The sequence below is a fragment of the Ixodes scapularis genome, unplaced genomic scaffold (genome assembly GCF_016920785.2).
Source record: "Ixodes scapularis isolate PalLabHiFi unplaced genomic scaffold, ASM1692078v2 PGA_scaffold8__174_contigs__length_109621045, whole genome shotgun sequence".
Classification (NCBI taxonomy): Eukaryota; Metazoa; Arthropoda; class Arachnida; order Ixodida; family Ixodidae; genus Ixodes; species Ixodes scapularis.
Window position 1 is genome coordinate 88,758,025 of NW_024609883.1, and position 15,568 is coordinate 88,773,592.

A 15,568-nucleotide genomic window follows, 5' to 3' on the forward strand; every position below is an offset into this window, starting at 1 on the left:
ACTAAGCACCGGAGTGCGCACCTCTTGAAGAGGGTGCGTCATCCGGAGGGTGGCATGGGTAGGACGAATACGCAGAAACCTGTTTTAGTGCCCTACATCCAGAAGGTCGCGCACAGGTTAAAAAACCTTCCACAAAGAAACGCCCTTTCGGTGGTTTTTTCTGCTCCCTATAACTTGGGTCGTTTGTGTGCGAGGGTGGACAAAGGCCCGACGCCCCTCCCTTGATGTGTTAAGCAGCATAAAAATACGTTTGTGCTTTGCGTAGGAGGAGAGGGGGGTGGGGGTTATTGCATCCCGCTGACGTGTAAGAAGATATGCATCGGCCAAACAGGCTGTTGTATAGACGGCAGATTGCTGGAACCTGCGTGTTCGATGAGGGCTCCGCCGTCGGGAAACTTAGCGGTGCACTGCGATAGGTGTGGGTGTACTAGTGTTTTAGTCGAGAACTAGAGTCTCGGAAAGCATTGTCAACAGACGGCTCGAAAAGTTACGAAAGCCTTTTTCTTACTTCAGTGAGCAAAGATAAGTGTGTCAGCTGCTCCCTCGATAAGTTTGTATGATTGCGAATTATCCTCATGAGTTTTCGACGTACTGGCCAGGTGATGTGATGTGACGTATTTGTTTGTAGGTGAATACGGCGGTGGGAGTCTTTTTTTTTTCAAGATAAAGAGTTGAAAGTCAGCGCTCTGTGTGTGTACACCTGTGTCCGTGTCGTTTTTCGTGCTGTTTTTTACCCTTTTACAATGCTTCACCAACTAGCCCAACTTACCGCTGAGTCAAAAAAATGAAAGGCACACAAAGACACGGTAAAGCGTCGCAGTCTTTCACGCGGTTGTCGATTTCTTTTCTTTTTTTATATATTAAGCTCTAGGGGCCCGTTGAGAAAGGCTTACAACTTTAAGAGGACTCTTTGTATGCATATTGAGAGCTCATTCTGCTTGTAGGTTGTTTCCTGCCTTGTGCCAATCGCTCTCCTCGGGCTAACAACGGTTTTTGCCGTTGCAGAGCCAAACATACAAAAAAAAAAGAACTGCGTATGTATTATGTTATGTGCTTTTTGTTGGCATGTTGAGTCTACATCTTTGGTCCTGGCTTGTTTCCTCTACAGTGCTTGGTCGTTTCCGCTTCAAGTTTGCGATAGGTTTCACTTTGCGCTGGGGTGTGACGAGTACTATTTTCGTAAACTATTCCCGCGACAAGTTCTGTCAGAGACAGAAAAATGTATTTCACATAATCAGTACAAGAAAATGAGAAATGTAATTAAGATAAAGTACCAAACATTTTCGATCAAATATACGGACAATGCACTAAATTACTCACAAAAGTTCTTGACATACAATATCTTGAGAGATAGGGACGAGTATGGTTCTCAATATATTCGGTGAAACTACAAAAATTATTGCACCGCCTTTATAGTATATATCATTTCAAGAGTACATGCCAAAGAAGGAGAGGATGCGGAATGCAAGTGCCGTAGGTATAAAATATCTGGAAAGCGAGGGTCCATTGATCAATCATGTTGGGATAAGATGTGTGTGTGTGTGTGTAGGGGGAATACACTCCAGATTGGAGTCCAGTGCTAGTAGATCAAGTGAATATAATCCGGGTAGCAAAAAGCGCTTACAGATCAGATAATTTGCAAGGAACACCACTTATGTTGTGTTTTTCAGGCACCTTCTCAATTGTGCAAATTACAATTGGCATACGCTGCCTGAGATGTGACCCCGTTGGTACGTAAAGTTTCGCGAAGAAGATGCTCATAGAAAACATCCGCTATTATTCTTAAAATTACACTGCGACAAAGAAGCTTCCTGGTCAATGGCACTACATGTGTGCAAGTATACTTGCATCACAGTGACAGTAGTGCCAATGAGGTTGCGTAGAATGAAAAAAGCGTTCTGCCCGATATCGTCTAACAGCCCCTTTATATCGCTTAACTGCCCATTGAAATCGGAAACAGCTACTATAACTCAGTTTTAGAGTCCTGCTGTGCACGATACAACTCATTCGTTATTTTGCTGAAGGTATCAAGTACCGGCAGGAAAGGAACTCGCTTAGTTTGAAGTAACTCACTGAGATACTGAAGTGCCTTTTTAACGGCTTTCCAGCAAGCAACCACTGCATGCAAATCTGGCAACGCGTGGAAGGAACCAGGCTCCAGTTTCAGACGGAAGTAACAGGGTAAGTTGAAGTGGCAGAGGAGCCAAATGGTTACATTCCAACTCCAAAGTTTTGTTATCACCAGTTACAAAAGGCGACTTGAAGGAATCCATTCCAATCCAATTGAATACTTGAAGTGGCATTCCTTTATTTTTACGCGCTACTGATGCCGAGATGCACCTTGCGGCTTGATCGGGTAACGTACAACAACAATCCAGGAATTCTGGAGAACATGTAAACAGAACCATGTCCCTCTATCCAACTTGGGGTTTCTATGTGATAAAAATGGTAAAAGTGAAGGTGTCTCAGTGATAAAGTGCTAATATAAAGCCGTGGTAACACTGCTAACACAAAAGACGGTCTGAAGAGACTGCGTAAGCGTGTTTCTTCCTAGTGCTTTATGGTTGATACCAAAACTGTTAACAGACATGTTCGATGCATTCATGGGCATGAAGGCAACATGCTCCGAAGATCCATTAGGCGTGGCCGCAGACAATATCGTCATGATGTCAGCAGCGAACATAGTGGCTATTGCATGATGCATGAGCAATGTGACATGGCACTATTGAATGCTTTCAGCCCGCACCGGGACGCTCTTAGAACCTTCGATACTTGAAATCGTAAGATTTAGTCACGCTTATAAGCTTAGCTGATGTTAAAGGTAGAAAAGAGCCACGTACATTTTTACCCATCTTCCAATCACCTCACTGACGACACCATCTAGCGGCTAAACTTACTGGTTTTAGCTCTTAGTAAGCCACGGTGTTTGCACGGTGGAAGAAGTGATAGGTGTTGAGCATAGAGTTAATACAGTAGTCAAGAGGAAAAGGTCCCATGCACTAGGGCATTTTCCGATGGGCCCATATTGCTGGCGACGCCTTAATATGCACAAAGAAGCAGTAAACATCCGCTATAAGCTCTGTACTTTGTTGTTTGGTAGCTTACTTCCCAGAGAAACACCTGAACCGCGACTTGAATCAAAATAAATGAAGTGGACCAGTGCTCAAACAACTTCAACTCGTCGGGTCAAAACGAACGCTCCAAACATTGTGTCTACTTTCTTTCTCCGCTCTTTTCTCACTTTTTTTCTCTCGTTTTTCTCTCGGCAACACCGATGTCAGCGTTCATGATTCACCGAGTTCTGCTCCCGTCTTTAAATCCCTGGTGCCGGGACAGGGCCAGAAAGGGTTTCGAGATTTCACCCAAGCTTCGCTCACTTCCCGGTGGGGCGCTGTCGGTTTGGGGCTCCTCGCGCAGGCGCTGTCGCGCGTCTCGCAGCCTTGAAAACGTGTGGGCAAATAAAGACGGTTGCTCGAGCTCCTTTCATAATGCGCCATCTCACGGAGTTCGCCAGAAATTGGAGCGAATCTTCTACAAACCTGCTCCAGGGAGAGGTGGCGCCATTCAGGCACCTCTCTCTCTTCCTCAACCGGAGTGGTGGATATGAAAGTACCTTGTCTTGTCTTAGCTGCGCACTCGGCGGTCCGAACAGAGCTGACTTCTTGCCTCTTCGAAAGAATGACGAGTGTTTTCAATGAGTTTCCTCAAAGAAGGAACATGTGAGCAGCTTGAACGGTAACTCCACTGGAAATTTTCAAAGTTAAAATATCCCTGTTTTTTTTGTTTTTTTTTTTGTACAGGATGTGACTTTGCGTTACGAGCTGTAAGCTATTTTTCGACGTCTTGTGTAGTTATTATCGAATATATTGCCTTAAACTGTGATTTCCGGTGTCGAAGGCAAAACCGAAACTGCCGACTCGTGAAAGGGCAACCGTGGTGATCACCTGCATGGCGTCTTGTAGCGAGACCCATGTCTGACCCAGTCACTGGCTACAGCTGTTTCAGTGCTCTGTATTTTAGTTATTTGACATGTGTAGCAAATATTTAACTCTAATTAAAATACTAAAACTGACTCGGCAGCGGCAGCGGTAAAGAGTACAGTGTAATTTGACAACTTACCTGTGATGATCTGTCTGCAGATCTGACGCCGCAATCTGCCCCGACCACCGGCGAACGCTATCTACACCAAGTGCAAAGTCCGAATCTGGAACCGTCATCTTCACGTGGTTACTACGTGCCGGCGTCGGAGCAACAACTACCTCCACGCTTTGACTACAAAAAACACCAGCAGCAAGATCGGGTTTCTTCATTCGGCAGCGGCAACGGCAAACAGGACAGTGTGTTTGACCACTTGCCTGTTATTTTCAGCAGGCCTTTGTTTTTGAAAACCTTTCAAATAATATCTATAGCTGCTGCTACTGCCGTTGCTGTCATCGCCCTTTTCTTGTATTGTGCTCGCGTCACTATGAGTGATGAAGATGGTGATGTTTTGTCTGAAGTACCACGAAGTATAAACAGATGACAGACCCAACATCACGTGTTCAGAATGTCAATTCACATATCACTTCGAACTTGCTGTGGCATCGCGGAATCAACCTTTAAAACGAGAAATGTGAAGTCTCAGGAAGCCTGGCGGAGGGAGACATGTAGTGCTGCCAAAAAAAAAGTAAAACCGCGAAGGCTAAGAAAGACGCCGAAATCGATGTGACGACCTTGCTTACAAGCATCAGCTTGAAACTAAACAGCTTGTTGAATATGAATAAAACGGTATCCGCTATTGAAACTTCCTTTCAAAATATGTCATGCCAATATGATGAACTACTGAAGAGTGTTAATCAGCATGACAAAGACAAAAAGTGTAACAAAATGTGTGGAGAAAATCGAGAACGCCGGGACGGAAGGACAACTTGCAGGGTTGAAACAGGAGATGAATCGACTAGACCGGCACAATATAAAATATAACCTAGAAATCCACGGGGTTATACAGACCGAAAATGAAAACGTGCTGTCCATAAGTAATGAGGTATCTACTAAGTTAGACTTTCGGACTCTTGTCCCATGGGAGATTGCTTCAATGCACAGGCTCCCTTCTAAACCACATAAGATTCTTGGGATAATTCTGCCCTTCGCGCAACAACAGACTCGCGATCGTTGGCCGGATAGAAGACGTAACCTTAAACACCCCAAAAATAACAAGTAAATTCTTGAGAGTATGACTCGCCAAAATAAGGCGCTTTTGTGGGCTACGAAACAATGGGAAAGATAACAAACTTTCAGTATGTTTGGTATCGAACATCGACACTGCGAAAACAGTGAAGAGCAAACACGTCTTTTCATAAATGAGCTGAGCAACTGGTGTGTGCACCTTTTCTCTGCTTTTATTTCTCCTCATACTTTTCTTTTTTTTTTGATATGGCAGTTTTGGAATATATATTGCCTTCTCAGTTTAAAGCTTGTACTGGATAAGAGTTTTCTTTATCAACTCGCTGTGTGCACATTAATTTTCGATAAGCTAAAAATAAAAGTGTTGATCGACTTTTTTTTTTTGTTGAGCTTTCTGATAATGAGGTTATTTTACTTTCTGAAACCTAATGCACGGAACATATCAAAGTTTTCAAATTGCCTTTCTACGGATGTTTTTTTTTTTTTATCAATCGCAGTGAAATTTAAGGAGGGGGGGGGGGTCATTTTTGATTAAAGAAAGCATTGATTGCGAGTTTCTGCCTCCGTTTACCGTTATCACTAAATATTACGAAGCTTTATCATTGAGAACCAAGAACGATTTTGTTTCGGTCTTTCACCGTCCCCCTGCAGGCACTTTGTCTTTTGTTTAATTTTCTGAGCGCTCTTTTTGATTTTGCAAATGAAAACAAGTTTAACATTAATGAGATGGCGACTTTAGTGTGAACATGTTAAGTAATACTGTTTCAGAAAGCGAACGGCAGTCCGATCGGGCTCACCTGGACCACCCACGGAGCACTCTGGTAGTCCCAGCGTCTAACTGCTTTTCTTTTGGTTTTTTTAACCTTGATGTGTACCTTACTTCCCTAAGTACCTAACGTTTCAAGAAAAAATTCATACCCACACCGCCCCCCCCCCCCTCCCCCCTGCATACTTTTTCAGGTAAAAACAAAAAAGCGAGGGGAAAACGCTTTTACATGGCCGAGCAAACATGTCACGCGCATGCTCCGACGCTGCTCAAACACCGTGACCACGATTATCATCGAAAGAGAGGCCATTATTCAAATCAGAATGACATGCAGAGACCTGCCAAGCTTCGGGTTTCATTGGGGAAAACGGCTTTGCCACAAAGCGGGTTCCTTAAAGAGATCTACGTGGGTCTTCCTGCTCTGTTAGCCCAACTGTCCGTGGCCGCACGATTACTAAAGCACTCCGTCTAATCCATTTTGGACTTCCTGATACGCTTCGCTTGGTCAATTGCCCTGGTGTTGACACCGCGACTGAAGGTCGCCTCGTGTGCCCACATGCCGTGCAGCTCACGGAGACCGGTATATAAATGGATGCTAGTCTTTGATGTGGCTTCGACGGATTGCTCCGATTCGTGGAGTAGCCTATCAGGTTAGTTTCAGAGTTTGAGATTTCAGTGCCAACGACCATAGTTACCATGATGAAGAACCTCCTGGTCGTTCTTCTACTTGGATGCTCCCTTACCGTTCTGGTTGGTGGAAATGGTGAGGACGCTCTTCTCAATTTGTGTTTCGGAGTTAGGACACGCTGGGCTAGATACCCTACCTGGGTAACATTCCTTCCCTTCATCTAACCTGCCCCTAACTAAGCGCTAAATCAGATTGTCTAGAGTAAGCCAAAAAATTCTCAATGTATTCGATGCTGGCAAAAGAAATCCCCGCATAATTCCTCAGAATAGCGGAAGACGTTTCGTTAAGAGAAATATGAAGAAGACAAGAACCTTTGCGAAACTATCTACTTCGATTCTTGGGTTCTCAAAAGGTTCCTTCTCAATTAAGCTTAACCCAATCTACCCGATTTTGATTAACTAAGTCAGCGCCTCACGCAACCGCCCTTTCTTCACAAGAAACACCGATCCCTGACCTACCCGCGTTTCCCCTCCACTCAGAGCGAGCAAGACCCTCGTCGTCCGCGAGAGGGCGAGCGACGGGTTCAAGTTACGAATACTTGGAAACAATTTTCCTTGCAATGAAGCCAAAGCCATTGGCACCCGTGCGCTGGCGCAAAACTTAGCACCTATCACAGCTGCGTTCGCGCGGTCTTCACGCACTTCTTCGGAAATGGCAGAAAAATCTGTCCCGGAGTATAATTTGTACAGACACTTTTCTTGGCAAACGCCACCAGGCGGTTCTCCAGCCTTTCGATCCCACAGAAGTTCATAATAATATTGAACGAAGCACACTTTAACAGTGCTGCCTGAAACGTCGATGAAGCATTTAACCCCTTATTCTTCAGGTGAACGGCAAAAGAAACCAAAAGCGCGAAATCTGTTCAAATATTTCGGATATTCTTGGAAACCAACTTGTCTCCTACAAGACATGAAATCGTACAACCGAAGGCGCTTGCTGAATCTCCAACTTTGTTTTTTGCATTGCATTCAGGCTTAGCATCTCTTGCAACATAAGCAAGCTCGGCAGGCTTTCAAAAAGGGAGTCACCGGAAGTCGCTTGTGACGCAAGCAGTGGTCTATGTTAATAATTGTAAAATAGTCTATATGCGAAAAAATCTATCTTGTTTACACTAACTTTATCTATCAAAATAATAAAAAATATATTAAAACTAAATTGTTGTGTGTAAAGAAGATGCATGTTTTGCTGCAGATTCAAACATACATAAAATCTAAACGCGAAATTTGAAAAAAAGAAAGGGCCGCCATATGCAAATATATTGAAGTAGTCTGACAGAAGTTTCGATACCTTGTGTTGACACTTAACCGCGGTGCATTTGTACTACGAATCAATGCTTACACAAATAAAGGTAGCGCTTAAGACTAGGATAAGTAGAAGACACAGACATGGACAAGCGCTGACTCACAACTGACGTTTAGTGAAGAAAACAGAAGCGCAAGGAAATATACGAAATTAGACGTCAGTTGTGAGTCAGCGCTTGTCCGTGTCTCCGTATTCTACTTGTCCTCGTTTTTTGCGCTAAATTAATTTTGTGTAATGTATAACCAACTATCACATCATAGGATATCAGAAATAATGCTTGTCCATTTTTGCGATTTTCTTTTATTTTTGTGCGAGCTTTACGACAAACGTTGCGCACAGTTACAAGTTTAAAACGTAAAAACCGAGAAGTTGTTACAGAAATTGATCGTGCATTTCCTTCCATGAAGCATATTTCGCGGGAGATATAGCTCTCAAACAAATACACACATTAAAAAAAGAACTACCATATGAAAATGAAACGCCGTTAATCTACACATCCTAAATGATTTAAACAAATCGGTCCAACCCTAAACTCTGCACATTTGTACTATTCCAAGCAATGTATGGTCGAAGACGCCACTTTTCGCATGTTCCCGCCAACCTGAATTTTAAATTTAAGCATACTTATTTTATATCAAAATGAAGACCATTTCCTCTCCTATGACATGGTAAATATTAAATATTTTTTAGGCAGCGACCAAGCATTATAACAGCAATTTAAACACCGGCTTATATCATCATTTTTCATGGCCGCCATGGTGCCTCAGCCTTAAACGGTTACTAAAGGACGCCACGGTTTCGATGACAGTTAAACGCCAATGTGTGAACCAGCCTTAACGGTCTCTGGTGGCGCTTTCTCCACGCGCTATTGACCAGCGGACGCCATTTTGGAGACCGTCAAGAACCTGATTCGCCAGATGGTTCCCGACCCGGAGATGCAACAGAAGTACCTGGAGAAGGTCGACGATGCCAGGGAGTGCCTCGATCTTGCCAAGGGAATCAATCCCGACGTCGTGAAGAAGGTATATGGTTTCTTCAATCAATATACCACCTATAGAAAACAAGCCCTGCACACCTTCGTCCCCCAAAACGTCATCGCTATGGTGGATTGACGCAGCACCGCCTATAGAAGGCGTCAGCGTCGCCGACAGCGCATCTTGCAGCGTCCCACAACCTGTGTGACACTAGCACTCGTCGAAGCCAGAACGGAAGCCTGTCTTTAGCGTTGCGGCGTCTCTCGGCGAGCTTCAGCGTGTTTGCCGCTTGGGGCGGGTTGGTCGGGGATAAATTACAGATCACGTCATGAGGGAGTCTTACCAAAGTTACTAGATTGCCTCAGTTGTGGAACTCCCGCGGAAGGTGTACTCCCCCCCCCCCCCCCCCCCACTTATTCCCCACACCGCACTCACTTCAGTCCGCCTCCCCTCATTTTAAGCGCCATCTAGATTTTCATTTACGAACTGTGTGTTCCATAGAGTACCGTGGAACGCCATCCAGATGCCGCGCTTCGCAACGTACGTATCCCATAGAGTAGACTGCAGCTACCAAAGCAGCCGTCCGGCGCGTCGAACGTCGGGAGGCGAGTCGCGGTGAGTAAGGGGGGTACTGTTCGACGCTCGTGCATGCAGCGTCTACGAGCAGTTCCGTCACTGAGCTAATCTAATAACGTTGAGTCTTACCTTGTGAGTGGAATTGGTTCAACGCAATCTTCAATACGTTATTCGAAAAAAAAATTAATCGATTGCATTTACAAGTACTCGATCGGTTATAAATGTATGCAATTAGATCTGAAGAAATCGGAAAACTAACGGTTACTTCTTCAATACCAGCCAATCACTTGACAAAAAAAAAACGTGATTGGCTGGTATTGAAGAAGTAACCGCGTTAGTTTTATGATTTCTTCAGATTTTCTCAACAACAATTTTTTTTCCGCCGGTTTAAAAACGGGTCTTTTTTGTACTGTCCGTTATTGAATTAGAGGCTTAGAATATATAAACTATACTTATTTCTTTAATCCATCAGTTTATGTAAAGCATCCCTTGACTTGATTTGAAGATTCTATGGTAGTAAACTGGTACAAACCGCATCTTTAGAAACGGAAGAGTGAGATTAGTGACAGACAGTCACAAGTTACTTCAGTAGTTACAACAGTGTAATCACATTAATGTTTTGATTACATTCTAATGATTGTAATCAAATAACTATAAACGTACCCCCAAAACTAAACGATTACAATTAATTGTATTAACTTGTAATGCTTACCGTACAAGTAAGGTTCAACGACGTTCACGATAGTACTCACTGAGCTCTGCCGTTGACAGAGCCAGCCACCACATTTGAGAGTTTCACGAAATTAAAAATGACGCCAGTAACTAATCGTCTGCATGCAAACTAGTAGAGAAGGTAGTGAACGCTGTCATTAGCATGAGAGAGGGAAACGCGATCTACCAAAAGTTAAAAGGTGTTTCGTGAAACTGCCTCGTATTAAGAACGATTGAAGTTAATCGTGCATTTTGTCTCCAGCCTCACTATGCTCTTTTTCCTTTTTTTTTTTTTGTCTTGATTGCTTGGTTTGCGTGCTGGAGTGTTATCTTCCTCCAGGAAGCGATCAGATTCGACATTCGTCATTGACTGCGCAAATGTGCAGCCCTCGTCCGTAGCTCCCGAAGGCGAGTGTAAACTGTGTGCTCCCCTTTCAGCTCGTGGACGGCATGATCCCTACTGTAGCAAGCTGCGCAGCCGAGACTGCTGGCGTTGCCGATCCCGCTGAAAGGAAGGAAAGCGTAAGTGCTGCTAGCCTTATATGTTTTCTCAGAACAACACATGTAATAGGATATCTACTATATATCCCGGCACTGTAAAACAATCCGGAAAACTTGGCACCGACCAGGGATGGGCAAAATACAGGCAAATATGTATCGAAATACAATTACAAAATACTTCGTCAAAAATGTTTTTAATTACAAATCTAATTACATTTCCAAAAAAAAGCATTTAAATACAAGATACAAATACAACCAAATGCATTTTGTCTCCTCTAAATACTTTCCCAAATACATTCCTAAAAATTTGCGTCAGCGACTTAGGGCACCTGCAACGGGTTTCTGGATATCTCATTTTAATTTTGCATCGCACGCTCGCCAGTTAGTATCCGAGGCTCTAGTAACGTAATAGAAATATAATCACGAACAAATGTGATTATACTATATATTAAGCTTGGATTTAATAGGTGAAAAAAGTACAGAGCTTCAAGCAGCTTTTTTTTTTTCGATTACATATTGGTATAGACCAGCAAAGAACCGAGACGACCAAGACGCGCAGCACTAGCTAGAGAATATGTTATTGTTGCAACTCGCACCTGTTACGAAATCTGGACGACCCGCGCATTTGGAATGTTCCAGGCAAAAAAATATGGATGGAAATCAGGCTGAAAAGCATCACAAGTTGTCACAGGCACTTATTTAGCCAGTCTGCCTGTGAACGTCGATTTCGTCACTATTCTTGCCCTGGACTAACACCGTAATCACAAAGTCACTATTCGGTGCAGAGCGTAGTTTTCTTCCTGTTCTTGACAGTGACAATAAATTTGAGGGATGTATTTTCGCCCACAAAATTGTATTTATATTACAATTGTATTTGAAAAACTCACGTTTTAGTATTTAAATACACACGTCAAATACATTATCCAATTTGTAATTGAACACAAATGCAAAATACACAAAGTATTTGAAATACGTATTTCAAATACTTGTATTTGAAATACTGCCCATCCCTGGCACCGACAAATAGAAAGCTCAAACTTTCACCAAACGTGCATTGTGTATTTTGGTGGTGTATTTCATATTGTAAATATCAAAGCGAAGCACTTTCATTGTGAAAAATAAAAACAAACAAACTTGCCATTCTCAACGGCGGAGCTGTTGGCGGACGAGTAAGCGCTGGTTTTAACTTGTGGCGCCATCCCGCGACAGGCGGAGCGAGCAGACGGTGCACTCCTTCACCTGCTCGCTGTGCCTATCGGGAGGTGGCGCCACGGTCTACAACCATCGCTAACTCGGTCGTCTGCGAACGCGTCCTCCGTTGACTCCGGCAAGTTTGTCTTATTTTTCACAGGAAAGGAGCTACGCCTTGAAATGCCCCTCACATTAGTATATCTCAAATTAAAGTCTTTAGAGCGGATTAAGAAACAACGCTAAATATTGTTCCAGATGAGAACTTGCATCCAGGGTAAAGCCGAGTCTTTCAAGGTAATGTTCTCCACTTCTTGCTACTGTTTTAGTATTTAACCTGGCTTAGAAGCGAACTTCAACTTAGAATCCATAGCTTTCCTGTACAGAGAGGGTATCCCCCAAAACATTTGCAGGGTTTCTTTCACCGCAAAATGAAACTGCGCATCGCCCGAACGCTCATTCTCCGCCTATAATTGTAGCCCTAGAGGTGCGTACCAGACGCTAAAGTTTCAGCCCGAACCGTTATGTTATTCAAGAGTTATAAGTGATTTTCTAAAACTTTATTGGGAAAATGGTGGCCGACAAAGGCTCTCGAATACATATAGCTCTATTGCACCAGAAACCGAAAACCGGCAAAAATGAGCACCATTTTTCTATTGAAATGTTGAGAAAATCACATAACGTTTGAATAAGATATATCGGTTCGTGCTGAAACTCTGGCATCTCGTTCTGACCTCTAGTGATACCTCTGGGCGTAAAATGAGCGTACGGTGATGCGTAGTTTATTTTTGTAGTAAAAAAAAAAAAAAGATCCGTAAATTTTTTTTTGGGAGGGGGACATTTTGTATATAAGCACCGATAAATTTGTGAAAGTGCGCTGTTATAGCTGCAGTGATCGTTCGCCCTGTTCAGTTGAACAGAGCATGTGACAGGGACATAATGAGTAAGCGTAGGCAAGCCTGCCCGTACCCTCTATCTCCCTGCAATCAGAGCGAGTGACAGCGTTGTCTGCTCCTCTTACGGACAGAGCAGTACACTTTGCCGTCTGGCGTTCTAGTGCCGGCGTCGTCTGCTACCTTTAGCAATGGGGAACGAGGTCTCAGCCTCCGAAAGAGGGGAGGTGATATAGCGACGCGTTCCATCGTACGAGAAACCCACGGTTACAAAGCCGTTGGTTACTCGTTCGTCGTCTGCTCCAGACCGCAGCAAACAGCTGCGGGGACGAAGCTTCGTCGTACACGTCATCACTCTTTTAACGCCCCTCATCACCTCCTCTACACAGCCAGGTTCTTCCTCTTATGCGGGGAGACCGTTTTGACACGACTTGCTCGGCGAATAGCCACTCTTTCCGTTGTCCTGCCTTCAGCGCGGGCTTTCTAACTTCACTAAAAGTTTGGCGTCTTGTTAGCTCTGAGCGTGCACTAGCATCCAGAGCACGACGGAAGGCTAGATCCCGTACTGAAGGTTTGGCATTCCAAAAGAGCTTTCCTGCTGGTTTTGTTCTGCCAGATGCAAATATCTGCATGTTTTCAAGACGGGTATAAGAATCGGCTTGGCATTAAAACACGCAGAGCAGTGTCTAATTTGATTTCTATTTGGACCTGCAGAAGGCAAGTGGCATGACCGCCGATGACCTTGCCAAGTGGGAGATGGCTTGTGTAAGTTACGCTCTCGTCATTTGAAGGCTGAAACAGTAAATACTGTAAAACATTTAATGCATGCTTGAGCAGTGCGCGTTGAAACTAATCGGATGATGATGACTAGCACGAACTTGAGGAAAAATCTCTGTGATATTTCAGAAGAAGTGAAGAGTGCTTATGCATTACCTTCATCGGCTATCAAGCTGGTCGAGCGCGCGTGCGCCCACAGCTTCGACTGCATAGCCAGTGGAAGTTGCCAACGAGTATAACACGCCGGCGCACAATATTGTGATATTTTACCTTTTAATTTGAACAGTTGTGAAGGTCATTCGATTATCCTATGAGTAAGCGAAATGACTTATAGTCCTTAATTGTGTATGGTCAGTCAAGTAGTTGACACTCGCATTGGGACTAAACCAATAAAACAGTACTTTTCCAATCTTTCCGATTCAACATAAAAGAGTGTAAAGCAAAAAAAGTAACGTTTTCTCTAGCTTTTACGTCACTAAACACTTACAGTTAACTTAATAATCAATATTTCTTTCTTTTTTTTTAGTTCTGGCTATTTTTAAAGAGTCTTACCTTGCGATATAAAAAATGGACACCTAATTAATTATAAGAATTGTTTTATAGAGACTAACTGTAATATGAGATTTATTTATTTATTTATTTAATATTATTTTTTAACACCAACAAGATTGCTTTAGGAGACAAAAAAAAAGCGCTTATACTGATCATTGAGGTGCCGAGAAGGAACCTTGATGATAGTCGAAAATGCGCCTGTGTTGCCCGAATTACGCAGATATTACGTTGATCAGTAAAATTTTTTGGGAGCGTATGAAATAACGTACGCCAGAGGTAAATAAAGAAAGCGTTGGGATTATTTATCATTTACTAAAGAGAGAGATTCAACTGTCGAGAGCAGTTTCGTTTGGTTGTTTCCTGGATTTCATACGTCAAGATAGATGAAAAATCAAGGAAGGCATTTCATTTCATATCTTGAATTGTTACACGAGAATATAATTGTATTAACAATTTTTTTATCACGATTGAGTCTATTTGTGTTATTATGTTTCTCATTTTACAGAAATGCCTGCAGGAGAAGTATCAGCAATGAGCATCGTCCTCTTGGCTGCTGTCAATTGTATTGTCGCGTTCCAGATGTAGGCTTCGGCACCAATAAAATAGTTACGCATCTTCAAATAGACTTCCCGCGTCTACTGTCTCAATTCATATTTCCCACGGACGCCGACGAATAAATTATATACCTTGTCGTATGCAACAACCGGGTAGGCGTTTTATAACTCCTTCACTATTTCGAGCAACTCATACTTGCATTCTTGAGGGATGTTTTAATGACTGTTGATGATGCCATTTGACCCTGGAGTGCTATGGTTAGTCTTGATTGCGCAGATGGCCTCTTCTTTTTAAAGTTTAGATAGTTCTAAATGCAGTGTTTATGTATATCTCTAGAAAACTACTTGATAAAGGCGCAGCAAGTGCCACGCTCCCTGCACGTGAAACTTGACTTTGTTATTCACTCCTTTTTCTTTTCCGTATCCCAAATTTTGTTTAACGTATGAGCGCCTCAATGGCACCACCAAGGTGAAAGAAGAAAAACGTGTCTGAACAAGGCCAGTTAAAGCGACAAAAGTTGGCTCGGACTTAGCGCACCTCCTGGCAGGGGACACTCTCAGTTTAGCGGCTTTCGTGCACGCGCGGTCACGAGCTGCGTGCCATTAAAACGCATGCGGGAGTAAGGACGGTTCCTCGAGTCCCGCCTCCACTTTGTTTCATACTTAGTGTGCAATGCAGTCAAAGCTGCTGTTGCGAGCATGAGGTTTTTATTTCGCAGATCGCTTGCACCAGGGTAGACAATAAAACTCAAGTGGATTTGAATCACGATTTAAATCATAATTTTAATCTCCTTGTTTTTGCTGTGTTGATTTTAATCAGGCCCGTATAGCATAATCTAATATATACACAATTTTGCTTTGCCGTTTGAGAATTGTATAAATTTATTATTTGTGCATACACTTCATTAAACATTCATAAAAAG

General features: G+C 43.1%; 1 protein-coding gene across 1 annotated transcript; it reads left to right on the top strand.

Annotated features, from left to right (window-relative positions):
• Positions 1 to 6,625: 6,625 nt before the first annotated feature.
• On the top strand, positions 6,626 to 14,678 carry LOC8051869. Its single transcript, XM_029994183.4, has 6 exons — positions 6,626 to 6,692; positions 8,796 to 8,941; positions 10,619 to 10,702; positions 12,128 to 12,166; positions 13,477 to 13,527; positions 14,597 to 14,678. Exons 1-6 carry the CDS (start codon positions 6,626 to 6,628, stop codon positions 14,624 to 14,626), a joined length of 417 nt encoding a protein of 138 aa, XP_029850043.2. The 3' UTR covers positions 14,627 to 14,678.
• The last annotated feature ends 890 nt before the right edge of the window (positions 14,679 to 15,568 follow it).

Excerpts from the sequence above, each read along its gene's own strand:
- LOC8051869 (XM_029994183.4), top strand. The coding sequence starts at position 6,626 with ATGATGAAGAACCTCCTGGTCGTTCTTCTACTTGGATGCTCCCTTACC. Across the intron at positions 8,942-10,618 it reads ATCCCGACGTCGTGAAGAAG|CTCGTGGACGGCATGATCCC; the intron begins GTATATGGTTTC and ends CTCCCCTTTCAG. Across the intron at positions 13,528-14,596 it reads CCAAGTGGGAGATGGCTTGT|AAATGCCTGCAGGAGAAGTA; the intron begins GTAAGTTACGCT and ends CTCATTTTACAG.